Source organism: Manacus candei, unplaced genomic scaffold, assembly GCF_025592945.1.
Source record: "Manacus candei isolate 608988 ecotype Guabito, Panama unplaced genomic scaffold, ASM2559294v1 h1tg000076l, whole genome shotgun sequence".
Classification (NCBI taxonomy): domain Eukaryota; kingdom Metazoa; phylum Chordata; class Aves; order Passeriformes; family Pipridae; genus Manacus; species Manacus candei.
The window spans coordinates 652,504-674,281 of record NW_026138124.1 but is presented as its reverse complement, the minus strand read 5'-3'; the positions used below and the strand labels follow the sequence as shown (position 1 = coordinate 674,281).

The following is a 21,778-nucleotide window of genomic DNA, read 5'->3' as shown; positions in this document are numbered from 1 at the left end:
TGTTCTACCTGCCTACAGAATTATTGCTAGGACTTGTTGTAAAATACATAAATGTATACTGCATGGACAGTCATGAAAACCATCAGGAAAGTCTTTATTTCTTCATCAGGGAATAAAGTTTACCATTTGTGCATAAAATGCAGTCATCCTAAGCTCATTCCAGTAAAAGAGAAACCTTTAGAATAACTTGCATCTTTAGAGATTATCATACAGCCAGAACTGTACATGTCTTATGGCTTGTGAAACTTTAAAAAAAAAAAAGTACATTAGTCTCTTACACGATGTGGGGCGTAACCAGGACTACAGGGGACTTCAACTGATTGTTGTAGTCACAGAATCACAGAATATCCTGAGCTTTTGACATAGTAGGACTTAGAGCAGCTTGTAGCATGTTTCCATAACTAGTTCTAGATGAACAGAAAGGCATCCCCACAGCCTTCAGAAAAGCTCTCACACAGATCCACAGGACTATTGCCTACAGTAGGACTGCAAGACCAAACTCATCATATATAAACTTGTGATACTCTGATAAAACATGCACTTACTACTTTGAATTAACGGAAGAAACTATAACAAGGTTTAACACTGAAATACTGACCATTTCACAGTCCATCTCATTAATGAGTACTAATCATCAAATGAAACAGTTTATCTTTTATTTAGGAAAAACATATAAATTGTGACAGGTATGACAGGAAAAATTAGTTCAAATATGCAGATACTATTGTCCAATCAACCATTAAAATAGTAACTGAAAATGAATGATTTTTTTTTTCTTCCAAAGTAAAAAAAGTGAACTCTTTACAGAAATTTTTCCTCATTAAAAAAGCTGAGATGCATTCAGGTATGGTGAAATTTAGCTGTATTGGGAAATGTAGACAGCCTCAGCTAAGTCCATAATCATTTTAATACCTATCATCTCCCCAGCATTGCTGCATCATATTTAGTCCTTAAAATATATTCCAAAGTAAAACCAGCCATTCCAAATCTACAGTCATTTTTTGCTTTAAGTCAATTCACAGAACTGCTGAAAAAGTACACATTTATATTTAAAAATACAAAAGGGTTTGTATAGAAGGTATTTCTCTTATACAAAAGGGTTTGAATTGAAGATACTTTTCTTATACAGTTATATTACACAGCTCTAGACAGGCCCAGCAGGCTCTTCTCAGAACCGGATGCTTCTGACAAGGTAAGAAAAGTTACAAAAGTGAGTTAGTTTCATTGCAGCTTTGGATCTTATTACAATTATGAGCAGTTTGTGTTGCATTGTCCAGTACTTTAGGCCTAGATTCCGCAAGCGCGCAGAAGTTGAGTATTGCTCTCAATAAATGTGAGATTAAATGTGTGTGAGTGGTCTCTGTAAGAATTTAGAACAAATATTTACTTTAGTACAAATTCAGTGGATGGCCTAAAGCATCTAAAATCCAAACCACTGCAGCATCCAATTGTGTAGCCATTGCTCGGACAACATTTCTGTCACCTTTAATGGACAAGTGGGAGGGTTTTATATATCTCACTGACTGCAGTGCTTCCCATGACAAATCAGAACTTTTTCTTTAGTATATTTTCTCCTGCCACATTCAGTTTTATGACAAATACCCACAAAGCAGACTTTACTGATTTAATAAGACCACCATTGCTGTGCCTGAAATGCTCAGGGCATAGACAATTGGAATGCTGATTTGTCAGTGCCTGCCACTTTCTACCACATCATTTCATTGTCCCAATGCCACCAGCAGCCTTTCATGCCCCAGGCTGTGTTCATGCTGCATGGATGGAGGGCCATGGCCAAGGCTGTCCCTGGTCTCCAAAAAGCTGGATGGTGCCAGGAGTAAAACCCACAGGCTCCAGGCTTCCCCAGCCACTGCTTCATCTAACTTTATGTTAGATGAAATCAAATCAAATTGCTGAAGTATCAAATACCACACTATGAGGGAAATATCTGGTTTCAAGTATTATCAAAAAACTGAAATGGGAAGAAGTACTACCATTTTCTCTGAATGAAGCACAGAGACTCAAAAACATGTGGGTCAGCATTTTAAACTCAGTGATGTAACAGCATCACTATCACTGTTCTCCATCGCCACAAAAATGTCATTTTTAAGAATAAGTGACGTTAAAAATAGTGTAAGAGACGGACTTGAACATTTTGGCACTGTAAATTAAACTAAGCTTTTCATAAGTTAATGCAAAAGAAAGAAAACTTCTAAAGGAGATCTGTTTGTCATCAAAGCTAATAGCTTTACCGAGTGTCCCAAGCTCAGACAATACTGCAAAAATAGTGAAGAGCTTTTCTGTTCAATTATGATTTGGAAATATATGGGTGTTACCAAGAACAACAATGCTCTTTCCCACAACCATGTCAGAGCTCTTCATAAACACTAATTCCCTCTGCTTTCAGTTGCTCTGCCTCCCAGGTACATAATTATTACACATTTTTATTTTTAGGTCACATTTTTCTAGGACTGACTGTCTCTGAAATTTGAACACAGTGTGCTTTACACTGTATTTGGATAAGAAAGTGAAAACATCCTGCACTTCATATGTGAGAACTGAGACAGATAAAATAATTCACAAGAAAAGGACTGGCACCTTCTGACATTGAGTGTTGTACCCTCTCCTCCCCAAAAGTATAAGAATACTATTCCTTGACAGGCGCTGCCTTCACAAAACACTAAATTCTTTTACCTGGTATTGGTGATGTCTACGACATTGGGTGTGGTTCTTGCTTTATTGGGTGTGGTTCTTGTTTTATTTGAGAATTTTCTTCTTTTTCTGTGTTATCTGTTGAAAAAGCAGTAATGAATGAAGAAAAGGGGAACTTCCCCACCAATTTTGTGGTTGTACTTAATAAGGAAAACTTTATGAAAGCATGAAAAGCATTAATTATCCCTTTAAACTATTAATGATAAATAAAAATGTATTCACAGCAATCTGACTCTAGAAATTACCATTTCCACTTCAATGTAAAGCAGCCTAGGATCTTAGAGAACTCTAGTTTTTAAATAACGGAAATACAATGGCATTAGTAGGACTTGTCTCAATTAGAAACAGACTTATGCATTTTTCTATTTCAATCTGTCCAAAACAAATTCTGGCCCTAGCTAATTTTCTTCTTCAAAGAACAGTATTCCACGGGAAGGTATTATGGTATGTTTAAAAAAAAAATCCAAATTTTATCTTGTTGACTAAAGCATTTATCATCTTTTGAAACAGGTTTTTCATTTCAGGGACGCTTGGAAGTAACTCAAAAGAATCTTGTACCTGTATAGCACTGGATATGTGACCTGGAGCCTGATTCTGTTCTTTTTATAAACAGAGAATATGATGTTGGAAGGAAATTGTTTTTTCCCTGAAGTTGTTTGGAAGGTTTGGGGTGAGGATAATTCATCACTACAAAGCCAAGCTGTTTCACCACATAATCATTTTATACCTTCCAGCCTAGTTCTGAAGTGATTTTGGGTTCTTTATCAATCATATGCCTTTTCACAAAAATATTTCTCTAGTTACAGGGTCTGAATCCAGTTTTGGGTGACAAATTCAAAAACACCCTTGTCTGTCTCTTCCAAACTATCATTTCGAAGGCCCACAGCTAGAATTCCTCCACATGACAGTATTCAGGAATAAGCGTCCTTCTCCCTCATCATCTAACTTTGGCGATCCCACAGAGTTTTGGCATTATTAAGTTATCTGATGTTCCAGCTTTCAGTAACTGTGAGCTTAAAATCTGGAGCTCAGCTCTGCTCTGACTCTAATGCTTGCCTTCCTTCTGTCTTGACTGCTGCAACAGGGTTGATCCATACTCCAAGAAAGACTGTAAAACCCTCGGAGTGAACCTGTAGCTGAGCTTGTAACAGTCATTCTGGTTGAGCATGTTGGCTTGGCTCAGAGTTCAGTGACATGACAGGGAAACTGAAGCAATGGAGATTGGAAAGGGCATTTCCATGGAAAAGGGTACAGAAAAACAGGAGTGCTGAGGTTTGCTGCTTTCTTTTTTGGGGCCACATAAGCAGGATTAGGGAATGAATTGAAGTTGAGAGTCTTAAAGTGCTGATGCACAGCAGGCTCCGTTCCAGGGCTGTTGGCTATGTTGCCATCAAGCTGCCATGGACACATCACAGAGCCCCTCTCAGGACCACCTGACATGAAGGCAGCACCCTGGCAAACTACCACAGCACCTCAGATCCTCTGTGCCAGCCACAGCAGAGGCAGGCATGGCCGTCCAGGGCCATGCCTGACAGACTGGGGTATAGCAAAGGCAACATTTACAGGAGCAGGGCACACAGCAGACACCAGCATCCCAACTCTCATGTCAATTCTGTATTCCTGAAGACCACATGCAAAAGCACAGGGGGGGATACAAAATCTACAGCCTTCTTAGTCTCACATATATAAACATATTAGGAAATATTTTTTCACCAAAAGGGTTGTCAAGCTCTCCAACAGGCTGCCCAGGGAAGTGGTGGAGTCACCGTCCCTGGAGGGATTTATAAGCCGTGTGGATGTGGCACTTGGGGAGATGGTTTAGTGGTGGGCTTGGCAGTGCTGGGGGAACACTTGGATTTGATGTTCTTAGATGGCTTTTCCGACCTAAGTGATTGTATGATCCTATCTGAAACAGAAACAACCCAAGTATATTCTTGGACAATAGGAAAGCTGGATGTTTTTCAGAGCTTAAGTTTGTATGATCCTATCTGAAACAGAAACAACCCAAGTATATTCTTGGACAATAGGAAAGCTGGATGTTTTTCAGAGCTTAAGTTCTGGAAGAACAACAATATTCCCCTCCCTTGCCCTCAACATGGTATATCAATACGGCATTCAGAGTTCCTGATGATGGCAATCACTCACTTGCATCAATTGTGGAAATTACTGCACTGAATAATTAGATGCATCACTCAGGATATGAACAATCACTCAGAGCCTATCGTCATGACTCAAGTGAACAACAGTTCATAAAACTCCTTTGTAAAATTACTTGAATAATAACATTTGCACAGACTATTTTTCCCATGATGCAGCATGATATTAATATAGATGAAAAAATGTCCTGGAAACCAATAAAAGACCTGACTTCAAAAAAAAAGGTAAACTTTGTTCAACACTACTTAAAAATATTTGTTGATAATAACTGAAGAACACTTACCTCCTAGAGATACTTCTATTCCGCTTGTTTCAGCTGGCTCTTAAATGAAAACATTACAGTCAAATGAATATGAATATAGTTTCAACATGATGAATCAGATTAGGGAAATTAAGTTTTCCCTGAAAAAAAGCAACTAATTTTTGTTTTAACAATCAGACTTGTATCTTTTTGTCTGAGATAAATTTGTGTAACTTTCTACAGTCTGCAGCAAATTATAAACAATCCCAAACATTTATTACATTCAACTACCTAACACTTTCTCTTCAAAGAATGGTTTACCTTGACAGACATACCACCAAGTTGCAGCACAATGTAATGTGCAGTTGCACAGAATACACCCCGTTCAGAGCAGCTTGAAAAAAGAGTCATCAGTCCTGATGAACACTGTCTTTGATGGTGAGTATTGGGGGAGAGTGGGAAAATGCAGAATACAGGACAAGAAGTATGTTTTAATTCCATGATGAGTTTTCTATTATCTCTGCATGGTTTATAAATGAACAGGTTCTGGGAAAGCCATTTAACCTTTTTAACACTGCAGCTGAGTTAAGGACAGACAGACTACATCAACCGCATAGACCATCAGCAGCTGATTTCCTCCCTCCCACACCTTCACATATAAAAAGATGAGCCAGTAGTTTCCTTTATAATAATTTTCATCATACAAGTGTCCCTTACTCTTAAAATGTTTACATAATGTTTTCTCTTCGTTTCCCAATTTCTTCCTGTAATGGTTTATTCAGTCAATTGCAAAAGTTTTTCCCACACTATACCAACTTGGGATACACAGTTTTAAAAGGTCTGTGAACATTTAAAAGCTATACTGGATCAAAATGAAGTTGTTCAACCATGTTTACTCCAGTTATTAATAGTACAAAGCTGAGTTCTCCCTTCGGACTAAGACAGGTGATATGTGTGCAGTCCAGACACAGTCTAGCATGAGTTACAGGTCTGCAGCAGGCAGAAATTCCATCCAGACCCCATTGCCAGTTATGCAGGCAAACTTCACTTGGCTGAACATCTATTTGGTTCAGACATGCACACATTTGAGTTAAGAAGACATCAATAAATGGATACCGAATTGGCTTTATATATTGCCCCCACTAATCCTTCTTTTCAGCTCACTCATCATCTGCAAAAATCAAATCAAGGAACATACCAATGACAAAGCTCGAAGAAAGTAGAGGCTCTTCCCATTAAATTATTAATATTTAACAGCTACAAAAGTCCCTGTTGCACACAATCTATCAAAATGATATGGCTCATCATGAGCAGTGTATACCCAGGACTTGACTATTAATGTCATCTACCAATGAGCTGGAGAACTCCATAACCCACCCCTCCTGCAAGGACATACGTCATGCTCTGCATCACCTGGTAGTCCTGGGGCTGTTGCTGTTGGTGATGCTTCTGCTTCAGCTTTTTCCATCAGATCTAAGATTAGACATGATCACCGTTTAACTTCACAATGAAAATGGTTCACACGTAACACAAGGGCAACCTTTGAATCTGCAAATCCTGAAACTTGTCACATGAACAAGTTACTAACACTTGTGATTGAGCTGCTGTTCAGTATATTGTTACAGAAAAAACGTTCCCTATTTCACCTGCAAGCACCAAAAATTTCAAGTTTCCACATGTTCTTCATATGAAGAATAAAGCATCATACCTATGAGCAGTAGGCTCAGAGCCTTTCATTCACCTTGGTATCCATCAGTATAAGATCATTTTGATCATAATTAGTGGACACAGATAATGCCCAAACCCCACACGGTCAATGACCAGCCTGCTCCCCCAGCCCCAGCACATGCTGACAAATTGGCCATGGCACTTCAGCTAAGTACATTTGCCTCTCTAAACAGTTACCGTTTCAGCAGAATGCAGAATTTTTCACTGGAACAGGGTTGTGCGGCTACTGTAAAGTTCTTGCTTACTAACAGCTACTGTGATGGATCTAAACGTGTAAGTCTGTTGCTAGGTCAGGATCCTAAATCTCTTTGGTACTCTGCAGCTGAAAAATACAAACTCAGTGTCTTGCATTTTCATATGAAAGTTATGCTGATCTTACACTGTTTAAATGTAAATTTACCCCCATGCCCTCAAGTTAACTGTATATGCATGATTACTCAGAAAATCTTAATAAGAAAGACACAGACAGTTATACTGAGACCTTAATGACTATGGAACCTCTGTCACTAAGCCACAATGTAGAAAATTAATCTTGGTAGGTTACAAAAATACATTTGTCATCAGTGTCTCATAAATACTTACGATTGTTAATCACAAGTCCTGGAAACGGTCTGAAAAAGAAAAAAAAACAAAACAAATTACTGATTCTAAAAGGCACTGCATGGGGTGTCCTCCCAGTGCAACCTCCCCACACTTTCTGTAACAGAGGTCATGCTAAAAGTAAAAAACAAAGTCAAATAAAACAGATGGAATAGCAGCTCTTGGGCGCTGTGGTTGTTCAAAACTAGTGTTTTGAAAAGTAACACACAAAGGAAGAGCTAAACCCTTCCCTTGGTCACCACTAGTTAACAAGGGGTCATCTCTTCTCTAGAGCTTCATTCAACAACACACATCAAAGTACCATGTTTGGTTAGAACATGTCATGATTAAGGGCTGAGAATTCAGACCCCCTAGTAAAATATATTTAAGAAATTTCTCTCTCTAAAGATAAACTGAAACTTTTAGACTCCTACAAAGTCAACTATGATTTGAGGAGTTACATAAACTGATACATTTTTATTTTCAACTCCTCCTTAGTGCGATTCAAAAGTTTCATCTATTCTGCTTCATGCATACAAATTAACTTTGTATATATGTGTGTTTTATATACATCTGTGGAAATATACACATATAAATGAAATTCCGTTATACTGTAATTGGACAATACTGTATTTTAAAATCCTGTAGATATGTTCATTTTGTAGGGAAAAAATTATCAAAGAATTTACCTGAACTCAAGATTCTTAACACAACTGGAATATTTAAAAATACTAATAGTAATACTAATACAAATATACTATTTACTGTTAAGAGCCAACAAGCTCTGGACTTCATTCATGCTAGAAACATCTGGACTTTATTTGACCTGATATATTGTTATCCAAAAGAACCTCTCACTATTTAAAGATGCACTGCTACTTCTATTCTCTCACATTTCAATTTATTCCAGCTACAGGGCTGTGCTCACAGCACCTGCACAATCTAATCAACAGCAACTACATACCGAATGACAGTAAACTTGATAAGTTCTGCTGATTCCAAAATCTTCTCCATCGAGCTGATTTCCAGATAACTGGGCGCTTTAAACGCCACGCCGGGAGGCAACCCCTCCACCACCACACACCCAGGGTTGGTAGTGATTTTTCTGTATGGAACTTTCACAGGAAAATTCATACCAGTGGCTTCACCTAAGTGAGAGAGGTCATGTTTATTTTCAAACCTTATAATATTTATGACTACACTGAAGAAAAAAGTCCTCAGATGATTAACAAACACAATGCAAACCCAAGCTTTCTATCAGATCTGAAATTATGAACATTCACTTGACAATGAAAGAAATAGAGGTGTTGGATTACATTCATGAACATTAGTCACAATTCCAACTCTGACTGCTCACCATATGAAGAACACAGATTCTGCTTTTACTAAAAAAAAGTATAGAACGTGGTATAAAAGGAAATAACTACATGAAGGAAAACAAAGCATTTCCTGCAAGGCCATGAAAAGCAATTCAACACAGCACAAGTGAAGGAATTTTAGATAAAGAAACTCAGGTCATTACTGCTGTACAATCCAAAGTAAAAAATCCAAACAAAACTATACACAGCAAAAAGCTTATGCTGCATTTTTAAAATTACTCTATTCCCAAGTATTATGAGTTTGGGATTATGAAGCCCTGAGAAGAACCATGCAAAATAAATACTTTATCCATGTTGACACAGAAAGAAACAGGAAAGGGGAGGGGAACCATGAAGCAATCTAGACTCTTATGATTTTATTGTTTAAAGCTACCTACATCACTTACAAAAGATTCTTTTCTAAGTCAAAGCACAACATTCATATACAATTCTCAAATTTGTTCATTTTAATGATCACATATATAATTCACTGTAAGTGAATACTCAGTAACTTCCGTATCAACATTTATTACACCCACACCTATGTAAAAACGGGGAGTAAGAAGCAATTACCAAATTTCTGGCTAAAAAGATCATTTACTTGCTCTCTCAATTGTCTGGTCTTTTCTACTTTTGACGGTCGCTCACTGTCATCTGGAAGAAATTGTTAGAATAGCATGAGAATTAAGCACGAATTTTTTTACCCCTGAAGCTTGCTTATCCCTGCGTATTTACTTAAAGCAGATACATCTGAAGGCTTCAAAACAGGTGCTGTCTTTGCTCCTCATTTTATCAGTAACACAGAATTGTAGAAATACACAAAAATAGATGGTTATTAAGAAATCACAGAATCCTAGAATGATTTGGTTTAGAAGGGACCTTAAAGCTCATCCAGTTCCACCCCCCTGCCATGGGAAGGGATACCTCCCACTAAAGCAGGTTGCTCCAAGCCCCGTCCAACCTGGCCTTGGACACTTCTAGGGATAAACCTAGGTTTACTGTCTAGAGATGATTTTGTAAACTTAATCTGAACCAACAAATTGTATTTTATTTTCTTAAAGAACATAGAATGGTGGGGAAAGGCAAAAGCAAAGTGACCATTCAATAAGATGGCCATTTCTCATGGTTTCCAGTGAATTCCAATGGATGTACTATATGCCTGAGAAAGCAGTAATCAGTGTTAAGACCAAGCAGTTCAGTCTGAGTGATTATTCAATTCAGTCTGAGTACTGACCTCTTGAATTTGCCAAGAATTGCAAATCAGTATTTCATTTATTGCATGAGAAAAATGTGAATACTTCTTAACTAGTTGTTGGACCAAGAATATTCTAAAGATGTGACTGAAGAGATATTAATGAGTGTTAGAAAATATTTAACACCTCGATAAAAACAAAATGCTAAATTATGCTCTTTGTTGACTGTACTTGCATTTCAGTGAACCAGCCGGACAGTAGGAAAAACTTCATTGAACAAAACAAATGTCATGAAGAATATAAGCACAAATATTATGACATGAAACCAGCCAGTATAGACACTTGGTATAGTTACTTGAATCATGTTCAGGTCTTCAGCACCAGCGGTTGTGTTCACCACTGTGTTTGTTGTGGTTCTTGTTGTATTGGCTACATCAGATGAATTAGTTTTCCGTAAAAGGACTAATTCAGAAAACATTTACAGAGAACTCAAAATTTTCAATCTCTTAGATAAAGAAAATATTGCAAAACAACAGATATTGGCAAAGTTTTCAAAGAGAATCCAGCTTCAAAATAGGAGCATTTATTCCAAGACCCACCTACCTACCTGACACAATTTTCTACTGGCTACCTGCATGCCCATCTCTTAAGCATTTGTCATTTAGATGACCTACATATTATGAGCAAATAATTTATCTCTAGACCAGAATTACTCCTGTGAATCATATATTGCTGGCTACATTTTGATAAAAAACAGTAAAGAATACATCAGATGCATGATTATTGTGAATAACTTTAAGAAATTAATACTCCCTTGCTAGAACTATATTTAAACTGTGATTGGTAAGTGCATTTCCCATCTTAAAAACAATCAATCAAGCAAACGAACCAAGCAACTCCAATGTAGAATGAATCTTTCAGGAATTTGTTAACACCATACAGTTTTTATAATCTATATTTAATCCTTGAAAGAAACTGTTACATAGAACATGAAACAGTTGCAAAACTCACTTGAGGGGTTTCTAGCAGAACTTTCTTTAACAGCTGCCTCCAACATCTCAGGCCTGCAAACAGATCCAACATTTCATGTACAACAATAAAATTACATCATCAACATTAAAGAAAATGTAATTTTCTAGTATTATTTTATTAAAGACAGGAACTAAGTGATATCCTCTCAGCCAAACCGATGGTCAAGAATGCAATGACTTGAGAGGCTCCATAACTTCTTAGAATCACAGAATGGTTCGGGTTGGAGGAGACCTTAAAGCCCATCCACTTCCACCTCCTGCCATGGGCAGGGACATGTTCCTCTATCCCAGGTTGCTCCAAGCCCCATCCATCTTGGCCTTGGACACTTCCAGGGATGGGGCATCCTCAGCTTCTCTGGGCAACCTGTGATAGGGCCTCACCACCACCCTCACTGGGAAAAATTTCTTCCTAATATCCAGTCTAACCCTGCCCTGTCAATTTAAAGCCATTCCTCCTTTTTCTATCACTACATGCCCTTGTAACTTCTCTTGCCACTGTTTCGACACTGGCACATGGCTATCCAAACCTGTTTTAGACAAGAAAATTCTTAACACACCCCACTATATGAATCTCCACTTCTCAGCTCTTAGTACACAGCCAGCAAGCTTTATGAGTAACCTGTATGTGCTCCCTGCAGTAGGAACTAAACCAGTGATGTGATAATTGTAATGAGCTAAGAAATCTGGACTTGTTCTTCCTCTCACAACAGCCTCTAAGAGTCTTTCAGAACAAAGAGAGTATTGTATCTTGCTCTACCTCTACAAGAGTTTTCTGGCCATTTCCTCAATTACTAAATATATTCCAGCGTGTATTTTATAGAGTAATTCAGCAACTTCCCAACACAATTTCATTTTTTGGTCTACATTTCAATACTCATAGAACAGATTACCAAAGACATATATGGGAGTCTTACTTTTTAATAATGAATTTTATTTTAGATTTGTTTCTCAGGATCTTCTCTAGTCTTGGAATTCCAAAAGTTGAAGGTTGGCGGAAAGGTACCCCCTCAGGTAGTCCTTCCACGTAGAAAACATCCGGGAAGGATTCAAACAGTGAAAATGGCACCTTCACCGGTTTACTGAGTCCTAGCGCTTCCCCTGAAATGCAACAGAGCAAATAAGCTACCAGTTAGGTAACTCATGTGTATAGAAATAGAAAACCTCTGGTATAAATGGTATAGCATAGTTGGCACATATATAACTAGATTAGGCAGAACCAGTAGGCTTGCCTTTTTTGGTGACAGCTATGAATAGGCACAAAGAAAATTAACAGTTTCAAACATAACTCATTCTGTAGCAGTAAATCTCATCATGATTTACTGAAAATTAGTAATTGGTAGCCAGTTCATGCCACTGGCTTGGTCTGCATACGAGACTATCCCATATGTATCTCACTTTGTTACAAGCCATGCATTCTGTCTCTGCCTCTTCTAGAGAACAGTACTAAGGGCAGTGAGATTAGTGCTCTTGTTCAAAAACCTGCACTCAGAAGAGTAATCAGAAATCATTACTTCCAAAACTCATTAGTTTCCAAACAGTCTGCACTAGAGGAAGTGCTGGAATACGACAGTGCACGCCTCTCCAGATACGATCCGTAACGCATTGAGTCCTGCAGAGTCATACAAAGTCCCATTCATAAGCAGAGTGAAGAAAGCTTAAAAAGATGTGTCAGGATGTGGATCACTGTATCTGTGGGTCATTAAAAAATTCATAACCCAGCTACAACTTCTCCATTTCCAAATCCAAATAAAATAATAGTGGAAATGAGACACAGGATTGCAAGCAAGTACATGAGAATGAACGCAGATGGGAAACTGTGTAGGGCACACAAGAATTGCAGGACCTCTGGAATAAACGTGAACATCTCTCATAAATCTAACTGCATGTTCATAAGAAAGGCTTCTCAGTAAAAAAGAATCAATAAACTTACCACATTTTTCATTAAAAAGATCTTCGACTCTCTGCTTTAAGTCACTAATTTTGGCATTCCATGCCTCTGCCAGGAGGAAATTGAAAGAATTAAATCAACGCTCACACAATGAATCAGTCTTCAAAGAATATTTTAAAAAATGCTTAATAAATTATTACGTTTGATAACTGATTTACCATGGCAGTAAAATGTGCAAAATGGCTTTCATTCTGCAAAACTATATTCACATCAATCCTCATTTTCCTGAAGCTTTGAAAGATAGTGCTATGAGATAAAGCAAGGGCTATTAAAATTAATCCAAGAGTGATCTAAATTTACAGTACTAGGCAGTATAAAATTTACTCATCTGAACCACCACCCAAAATAGTGGCAGAAAACTATTCACATGTTCAGTGACACAGCTCTGAAACGCACACCTCTCTCCTGAGATCTATAATCTCTAGCCCAGTTTCTACTTCAGTGGGTGAAATCAGATGTCCATCAAGATAAACATTTTGTTTCTGACAGCCATCAGAGAAATTACAGTCACAGAATCAGAGAATATGCTGAGTTGGAAGGGACACACAAGGATCATCAAGTCCAAATCCTGGCCCTGCACAGGACTATTCCAAAGAGTCACACAACGTGCCTGAGAGTATCATCCAAATGCTCCTTGAGCTCTGTCAGCCTTGGTGCTGAGAGAGCACTGGGGAGTCTGCAAAGTGCCCAACCATCCTCTGGGGGAAGAACCTTTTTCTAAGATCCAACCTAAATCTCCCCTGACATAAATTCATGCCATTCCCTGGGTGCTTTTTACTTGAGGCTGCACTAAGTGGTCTATGGTTGGTCTACAAAACTAAAAACTCAGTTTAAAGTTAAAAAAAAAAAAAAGCCTAGGTCTAGCAATAGCGAGCAAGTCCAAAAAAACTGAACACAGCTCTGAGTATGAATAACACCCATGTCAAAAGGAGCAGTCATTCCAAATCAGTATCTTATATGCTTTCTCAACTGGCTCAGTAGGAGTAAAGTATTCCTTTCTTTCACATTTTTTGACCATAACGCTAAAAAGAAAGCATGTGGGACAAAAAAGAAAAAGCAAATAACAACAAACTTTTGTATATATATATATATATATATATATGTGTATAAAAGTAAGGATGCTGAAAAAAAGGTTTACTGAGACAGAATTGCTTACAGTTACTCTGAGTGCACTCATCTTATTTGACTACAAAGAATTTATCTGAGTTGCAAATTGATGCTGCTTTCAATACAGAGACTCCTGTGCCAGAGTACTGCACAGACAGGTCTGGGCCTTTAAGCCCAAAAAGCTCCAGCCAACACTCAGGAACACAACTATATGGCTTCCAGTCCTGTCCAGCTTTTCCTTTATTGATTTTACAAACTTGGACTAGGCAGTCATGCATAACTAGCTCTGACAGAGCATGGCTTACCAATGTTTGTTCAAATCCTTCCTGGTTCCTACAGGAATGGTATGCCTCCACAGTGATGTCAATATTTCAGATTTGTTGAGTGCTTATGAAATTTATGCACTATATCAGATCTTAGCTGGGTTTATGCACTTTGGTGGTACTTTGCACCAGAAAAGTCCTTCAAGGGTCTGAAGCATCATGCAGTAAAGACCAGCAAAATCCTAACGGGCCTGACCAAACCCAAAGATCTAACGGACCTGTGCTGCATTCTCCATACATCATTTAGGATTTTTCTAATGCATATTATTACTCCACATGATGAAGAACTGAATGTATGTGAAAGCAAGAGCTTCAGTCATTCACTAACTGTACAACACAACACGAATGTGAAATATCTGATATGTAATCAGAATGTTCCATACCAATATTAAAAGAATGCATCTGTGCCAATTCCCACAACACTTACGAAAAGAGAAGTCTTTTCCTTGTAGCTTGAAATTTATACTGGAGCCATTGGTTTGAGAATTAGTTTGAGTCCTTGTTGTTTGTGTTTTATCAGGACCTGTGAAGAGACATTACATATATACATGCAGAGAGCAGAAGCAAGACATCATACAAAAACAACACATCAAAGCTGATTACTAGAGAAATCTTAACTTCTGAATTAAGAGTAGAATAAAAAAACCCCCTTAAGAAGTTCTTGTAGGATTGTATTTAAGCATTTGATACTACTGATCACATTTGTCATTTCTCTGCCCATGGGCTACGTCAGTTCCCACACCTCTGCTTGCAATAATGGGCCAAGCAAGCTGTCAAATTCCAACATTCCACATAAGCATCATCTACACAGAATCCAGTATTATTCAGAAACAAAAAATAAAACTTTCTATATTAAAGTGTATCTGGAGCCTTGAAATGAAAGAGTTTGCTACATGAGGCAGGTGTACAAGTTATTTATGGACTACAAAAGCTGAGAAGAACAGAAAAGAAGAATAAAATAGAAGAGCATCAGAAGAATGCTTAATGATATTTCTTCCATACTTCCATCAACAGTAACTTCAATCTCTGGGACATTTGAATTGCGTGCAGGACTTCGCGACCTTTTGGAACTCCCTGGACTCGTTGCTGGAAGCCAAGAGAACACAAGGTGTAAAGCACAAACCCTTTACAATATATATCCTGCACAGTTAACAAAAAAAACCAGCTGTATTCCAAAAATTCCAACAGACCGAACTAAGTACACTGTAAACCCTGAACAACACAGTGATGCTCACAGTCCTAAAAAGTAGGTTTAGTGCTCTTGAAAAAGGCAGGTATTATAGCTAAATTTTCATGCCACTAATTCAGAAGAGAAGACTTCATTGTTTCTAAGGATGAAGGACAGGTTTGGTACTTTTTATTATCTAAATAACAAAAAATTATTAACATCTGAATTTTTTATAGGCAACTTCAAGGACTTTTTTTTTTCTCATAAAATATAATTTTTACTTACTGCAGTTCACAGCTCTCAGTTAAATATGGTTTAAGCCATTAAAAGCAAAATAAAAGTTGTCAAAATTGCGTAAGTTCCATTTTCCATACTAGGATAGTCAATTTAAAAAAACAGATAAATTTATGGATTATATTTTTCAAATAATAGCATTTGAACAGGCTACTATGCTAGATCATCTTAATGCCCTTTTTTTGCAACACCTGTATTTTTCAACCACAAAGATCTTTCAGTCTGCTAGGGAAGAAACCAAGTATTTAGGAATTGATGGCAGCAAATTGTTTACCTTTTGTGTATTTTTTATTAGCCAGTTTTCGAGACAAATAGGAATTGAGAAGCTCAGGCCTAGAAGTTGGACAGAACACAACCTGATCAATTACAAGTCAAATAATATAGCAAAATGTTAACATTTCTTGGAATTCAGTTGAGTTCCAACACACATAACATCAGCTTTTTACAATAAAATTCTGCTAGAAGCATAGATGACTCTCCCTCTACTGTAAGCAAAAAAAAAAAAACCCAACCATAAAGCTACATTTTCTCATCTGTAATTTTATTTTGAGTCTATTTTAAGTAAAAATAATAAAGAAAAAGAAAAGAAAAATAAGAAAAAAAGCTTCTAGGTACAAGACCATTTCCCCTTCCCTAGATCCTTGATGCATGAAACACCCAATTTATACATCTACAGAAATTTAATGAGGAATGTATGTCCTTTTATGAGACAAAACATATGTGCAAAATGGTCTTTCTGTTTCATGGAACCAGAATTTAGGTAGCATTTAAAGCCTAAAGTTGCTGGGAATAAAATCAAATAACTTCAAAATCATGAGTAAAAATAACTGAATTGCAAACATACTTTTTAATAACAAATTTGATTTTGTCACTCGCACGGATAATTCTTTCAAGGCGTGGAATTCCAAACCATGTGGGACTCCGGAAGGGGATTCCATCTGGCAAGCCTTCAACGCACAACTGCGCAGGATTTGACTCAAATATAGCGTAGGGAACTTTCACTATCTCTGAAATCCCCAGAGCTTGGCCTGAAAATAAAGATTAAATGATAGATTACACACTCAAATGGGTGGAATTTTATCTCAAGTGACTTTATTAACCTTCGCTTACAGAAGCTCTGTTACTCAGAGCTAATAAAAAACCCCAAACAACAGAAATATCTAAATAGATTTAAACAGATTTCCTATTATTTTCTGTAGAATAACTGCAAATGGGGACTTGGTCCATCTTGTTACAGGTAACATCTAAGCCTGCGGTGTCTAATATTTTCTTTTAAGAACTTTTTTTCATCCAAAAGCTTTTGTGCACATACCATCATCTCTTGTCACACAACTGGAAAAATTATGGCCTAGGATGCTGCTATAAAAATATTTATGTCAGTTACAGGATAAAGTCAGTAAAATATAGGTAAGAGGAGTCAAGATTTCCATATCTGTCCTAGTATATTTCTGATGCTTAAGTAAATACAGTAACGTTTAAACAGAGTTTTAAAATGCAGCAGCATTACAGAACGGTTCATTTAGCATTTAACTTACCAAATTTCTTACTAAATAACTCTTCTACTTGGTTTCTTAGGTTTGTGATCTTGGCATTCCAATCTTCTCTCTCTGAAAACCAGAAATAGATATGTCAGAGAATGACTCAGTTCTAGGTACAGAGGTACATTTGAACACATTTCCTACAACATAAGAACTTGAAAACTATCAACACAATCACATCTGAGGAGACAAGGATACGCAATGAATAATGATTACATGCAATTCCTTCTATATAATGGAAAATCTGTTTAAATATAGTTACAAAATTCAAACACTGACCCAAGTGGGAGAACTTGTTTTTCAGAGCCTTTAGATGCAGGAAGAAACTATTTTAGTGGCTCTTACAAAGTTAGAATTAATTAATCATAGCGTATAATAAATAATACTCTTTAGAGTAGAAGATGAGGATTTAAAGACTGCTTTGCTAAACATTTTGATTAGCATAAAAAAATCATCTTCAGTCGTATTCTCTATCGTAAATAAAAGCCAATTACAGGAGTGCTAACTAGCACAGACAATTTGTAGCTTAGATAGAGAAGAAAGCAAAGGATGTGGTATAAAAAGCACTTCTTTTCTAACAAATGGCATCATACTTCACGTTTCATCACTAACCACAAATAACAAATAACTGATACTGAGTCAAACCCATTCTTTCCAAGCTGTGGAATGCATGCAGGAAGGAAGCTATACAGAAATTTTTTGTTTCCAAATCCTATTTTTGACTCAGAAATTACCTAACTTGCTTAGTTCTAGTGTCTTATACTTCCATGGCAAGATGCATTATTATTTTTTGCAGTCTGGCCTACTTATTTGATAGATTTCACAGGTATTTAAAATCTGCATGTGTGTAGTCTCAGTGGCAAAGCAACTAGAGTAATTTACTTTAAAACACTGAAGTGTTATTCATAAACTATCTGTTGAGAGCACAGGATTAATTTTGCAAAAGAATAATATTTTGCTTAAAAGAAGTCTAATATTCTTTAGCAACATCAAGTTTGCAACTACAGTAGGAAGATCCTCGGTCTTTGTCTGGGAAAGTGGTTTTCACTGGTCTTTAAGCCCAGGAGAACATTTGCTGTGTTTGCCTGTCTGATATCAAACCTTGGACCCTAGAAAGCTTTGTGAGCACTGGTAATTCCATAATCACTTATTAGTTAGTGAAAGATACAGTGAAATAACCAGTAAAAAAAAATAAAATATTCTGAACATTCAGTCTGAGGTTTAAGAATCATCATCACTACTTACCTTTCAGAGAGAACGTCATTAGTTGTTTTTTTACTGCTGTCACTGGCACCTGCTGTTACGACTTTGAAAAAACCTCAGACTCAATGCTGCCTTTTCCTCTGCTCTGTGAACCCTACCTTTTCTACTGAGCTACCCACTTACTGAATATGAGTTTTTTCCTAAAATCCAAATAAAATCCACAATACGTTGTGATGATATAAGACAACTACCGCTTACATGATTATTAAATCATATTCCTTTTTTTTCTCCTTCACATGAGCTATGTATGTGGAAAAACATACGAAGCCCTGGATATCCATTTGTGTTATTATTACAAGCAGATTCATACACCTCTAAAACTCAATGAGATATGGATGGCATATTCCTGCAGCAAGAAAGTGCCAATACACTCCAATTCAGGGCATTTGGAAATAAACCCCAAAATGATTCTCCCCCCCTGTTAAGGCACTTCATGCTTTGAAGAAGCTCCTACAACTCCTTACCAACAGAGGCCTGAAAAGAGCTCAGGATCAGCTGTGAAATGCCAAGGGCCTTCAGAGCTTTCATTCAGGCCAGGACAGTAACTCCAGTTCCCTGGGGCTGTGAAGGTGACCCAGTGTAGTTATTCAAAGACAGGTAGACTGCACCATGATCCCACAATCCATGTTCATAGTGATCAATTTATTCCTTGCAGCCCCCATGAAGAACATGCCAACACACTCATCACACAAGGGTTACTTGAAAAATGCTGCACTTATCCACCAAACCAAACCCTTCCATTCCCACTTGGAGACAGCACCTGTCTTACCTCTTGGGTTCAACCTGGGCTGAATAATTTCGGTTGAAGTGAGAGTTAGCAGCTCTGGTCTGCAACAAGGACACAAATAATCTGCTTATTCTTGACATAAATTAAATATTACTACCTATCATGACATGAATTGAAGAGTCTGAATTTTTCTATTATGTTTTTCACACTTGTCAACATGCTACAAAAGTATTTTGGAATACTTGTCTGGATTGCAAATACCCACTTTTTAATGCAGAATATTTAATTTGCCTATTTGGTAACTAGAAACCAAATGCTTCATGACTTCATGAAATCAAGTGCTTGATTACACACAGGGTGTTTGCTTAGCCTCTTTTTTAAGAAAACCTCAAGGTTTATGAATTAAACAAATACTTACTTTTTGATCACAAATTTTATTCTCTTGCCCACTTGAATTATTTGTTCAAGGCAAGGGATTCCATACCAGGAGGGACTCCTAAAAGGGATGTTTTCTGGTAGCCCTTCAACATAGAGGTCAGTTGGATGAGCTTCAAATTTCTTGTATGGAACAACTTTGGGCTCACTGCTCCCCAAGGCCTTGGCTGTTGGAACAAAATACATCCAGTAACTGGACAGCAATCAAACTTCATTAAAAGCTAGTTGATACCAATTACTCAAGCTATTGCAGTTGTGATCTTAGAACCTGGGACAATGCAGGACATCTAAATCCAAGTCTCAGCACACCAAAAATGTAAAAAATTTGCCATATTGCATGATGGTCTTGCTGGGCAGTCACAATACAAGACTGAAGATTACTGGATTGCTCACTGAGGCATACTACAGTGGTTTTATCCAGAGTTTTTAGTCTATAACAGAGCATTATGCAACGTTTTATTCTAGCTCTTAGGAAGTTGACTAATTTTTCATATTGGAGAGGATATAAAAATTCACCTGGATATGTTCTAATACTAATTTTAATGATAGTGCAATGGACATAAATAAGTAAATGGCTAGTTTATTCACCATCAAAGGAAAAATATCCAAATAGGAGGGAATTGAGAGCAATCAGAAGAGCTGTATATATGACTTATAATTATTTTTTAAAACTATGACTTTACTTTGTATAAGCAGTAAACCAAAACATTCTTTTTCACTCAACTGCTAGGATTTTAAATATTTGAAAAAAAAACCTGATCAAAGGTCTCATTCACTTGGATGTTCAAACGAAGGAATGAATACAACCTTCAAGAAATACAAAGCTATAAAGAAAAGAAAATAGTGTACTCACCAAACTTTTTACAGAAGAGTTGATCTACCATCTTTCTCAGTTTGGTGACTTTGGTATGCCACTCCTCTTTTCCTGTATTTGAGACTGACACAGAACAAAAACAAAATTCCTTAATTATTTTGGTTATATTTTCAGTTGTTCAATTTACAGCATGCATAATCATCCTGCATTTTCAGGTAACACAGAAAATGCTGTGAGGAAGAAGCATGGATTCAAATTGGAACTAGAAAAAAATAAGCATTAAAAATGACATAATATTAAAACTGAACAAAAATCCACTGAACCAGTGACATCACTTCCTACAAAATACACAAGAATTACAATGCTTTCATCAGCCACCTCTGATCTGCAGTCCCACTTGGAGATGGGATTAGATTTTTGCCAGTGTCATTTTCTGAAGAATTATCTTGATATTCAATGCAGAATTAGGCATGCCTATGGAATGAAAACCTGCTTACAAGGGATGAAAGGACATATAATACAAATCACTTTTTTCTTCTGAATATGTCTTTGTGACCAATAAGTCAAACTTATTGTCGAAGCTTTTTGTGAAGCTCGTACAAGACACGGGCAGCTGCCACACCATGGGTTTAGCCAGCATGCAGAAGCAAAAACCTGCACTCCATAACTGCACTGCACCAGGTTGGGCTATCAGCATAAGCACCAGTTCATGCTTCTCCAGCCATTCCTGAGCCAAACCATCACTGCCTGACTGGTTTTGTCTTGCAGCCAGTATCAGTCTATTAAGGGTTTCAGGACTGAAGCCATTCTATAAAACCTTCCTGACTAGACTGCTTCCCACAGGAATGCAAACCCAAATCATCATTTCCTCTGCCAGTCAAAATACAGGTTCCATATTCACACCATTCCTCTCCTGCTGGGGATACAAGCTAGCAGGTGCTATGGACAGAGCAGGACATAGGACGTGGAGCCAATGTCTTTTAAGATGGCAGTGGACACATGGAGTAGCAGAGGAGACAGTGAACTACTGGGAAAGAGGGAATCCAAACAGGAAGAAAAGAAAACTGAGGGAAAGGAGGCTCAGACATCTGCTGTCTTCTGTGTTCCCTGAGATGTTACTGACAGCTTCCACAGATGCTCTCTTCTCTTAGAAAGGATGCAGAGG

At 37.4% G+C, this 21,778-nt stretch overlaps 1 protein-coding gene across 50 annotated transcripts in view; it reads right to left on the bottom strand.

The window, feature by feature from the left end:
- Nucleotides 1-73: 73 nt before the first annotated feature.
- Nucleotides 74-21,778, bottom strand: part of GTF2I (general transcription factor IIi) — a 107,322-nt gene continuing 85,617 nt past the window's right edge. For 49 of the 50 annotated variants that reach the window (XM_051809545.1, XM_051809525.1, XM_051809530.1 and 46 more), the window contains 18 exons: nucleotides 20,653-20,736; nucleotides 19,783-19,966; nucleotides 19,407-19,465; nucleotides 17,372-17,443; nucleotides 16,681-16,864; nucleotides 16,111-16,169; nucleotides 15,377-15,460; nucleotides 14,802-14,897; nucleotides 12,927-12,992; nucleotides 11,911-12,094; nucleotides 10,977-11,029; nucleotides 9,346-9,426; nucleotides 8,379-8,562; nucleotides 7,418-7,446; nucleotides 6,521-6,580; nucleotides 5,150-5,188; nucleotides 2,692-2,787; nucleotides 74-1,184 (listed from right to left, as the gene is read on the bottom strand). In XM_051809545.1, the coding sequence (XP_051665505.1) occupies nucleotides 2,708-2,787; nucleotides 5,150-5,188; nucleotides 6,521-6,580; nucleotides 7,418-7,446; nucleotides 8,379-8,562; nucleotides 9,346-9,426; nucleotides 10,977-11,029; nucleotides 11,911-12,094; nucleotides 12,927-12,992; nucleotides 14,802-14,897; nucleotides 15,377-15,460; nucleotides 16,111-16,169; nucleotides 16,681-16,864; nucleotides 17,372-17,443; nucleotides 19,407-19,465; nucleotides 19,783-19,966; nucleotides 20,653-20,736 (1,598 nt within the window). In that variant the 3' untranslated portion in view covers nucleotides 74-1,184; nucleotides 2,692-2,707. The remainder of the gene's footprint in view (nucleotides 1,185-2,691; nucleotides 2,788-5,149; nucleotides 5,189-6,520; nucleotides 6,581-7,417; nucleotides 7,447-8,378; nucleotides 8,563-9,345; nucleotides 9,427-10,976; nucleotides 11,030-11,910; nucleotides 12,095-12,926; nucleotides 12,993-14,801; nucleotides 14,898-15,376; nucleotides 15,461-16,110; nucleotides 16,170-16,680; nucleotides 16,865-17,371; nucleotides 17,444-19,406; nucleotides 19,466-19,782; nucleotides 19,967-20,652; nucleotides 20,737-21,778) is intronic. The other variant, XM_051809523.1, reaches the window with a different exon arrangement.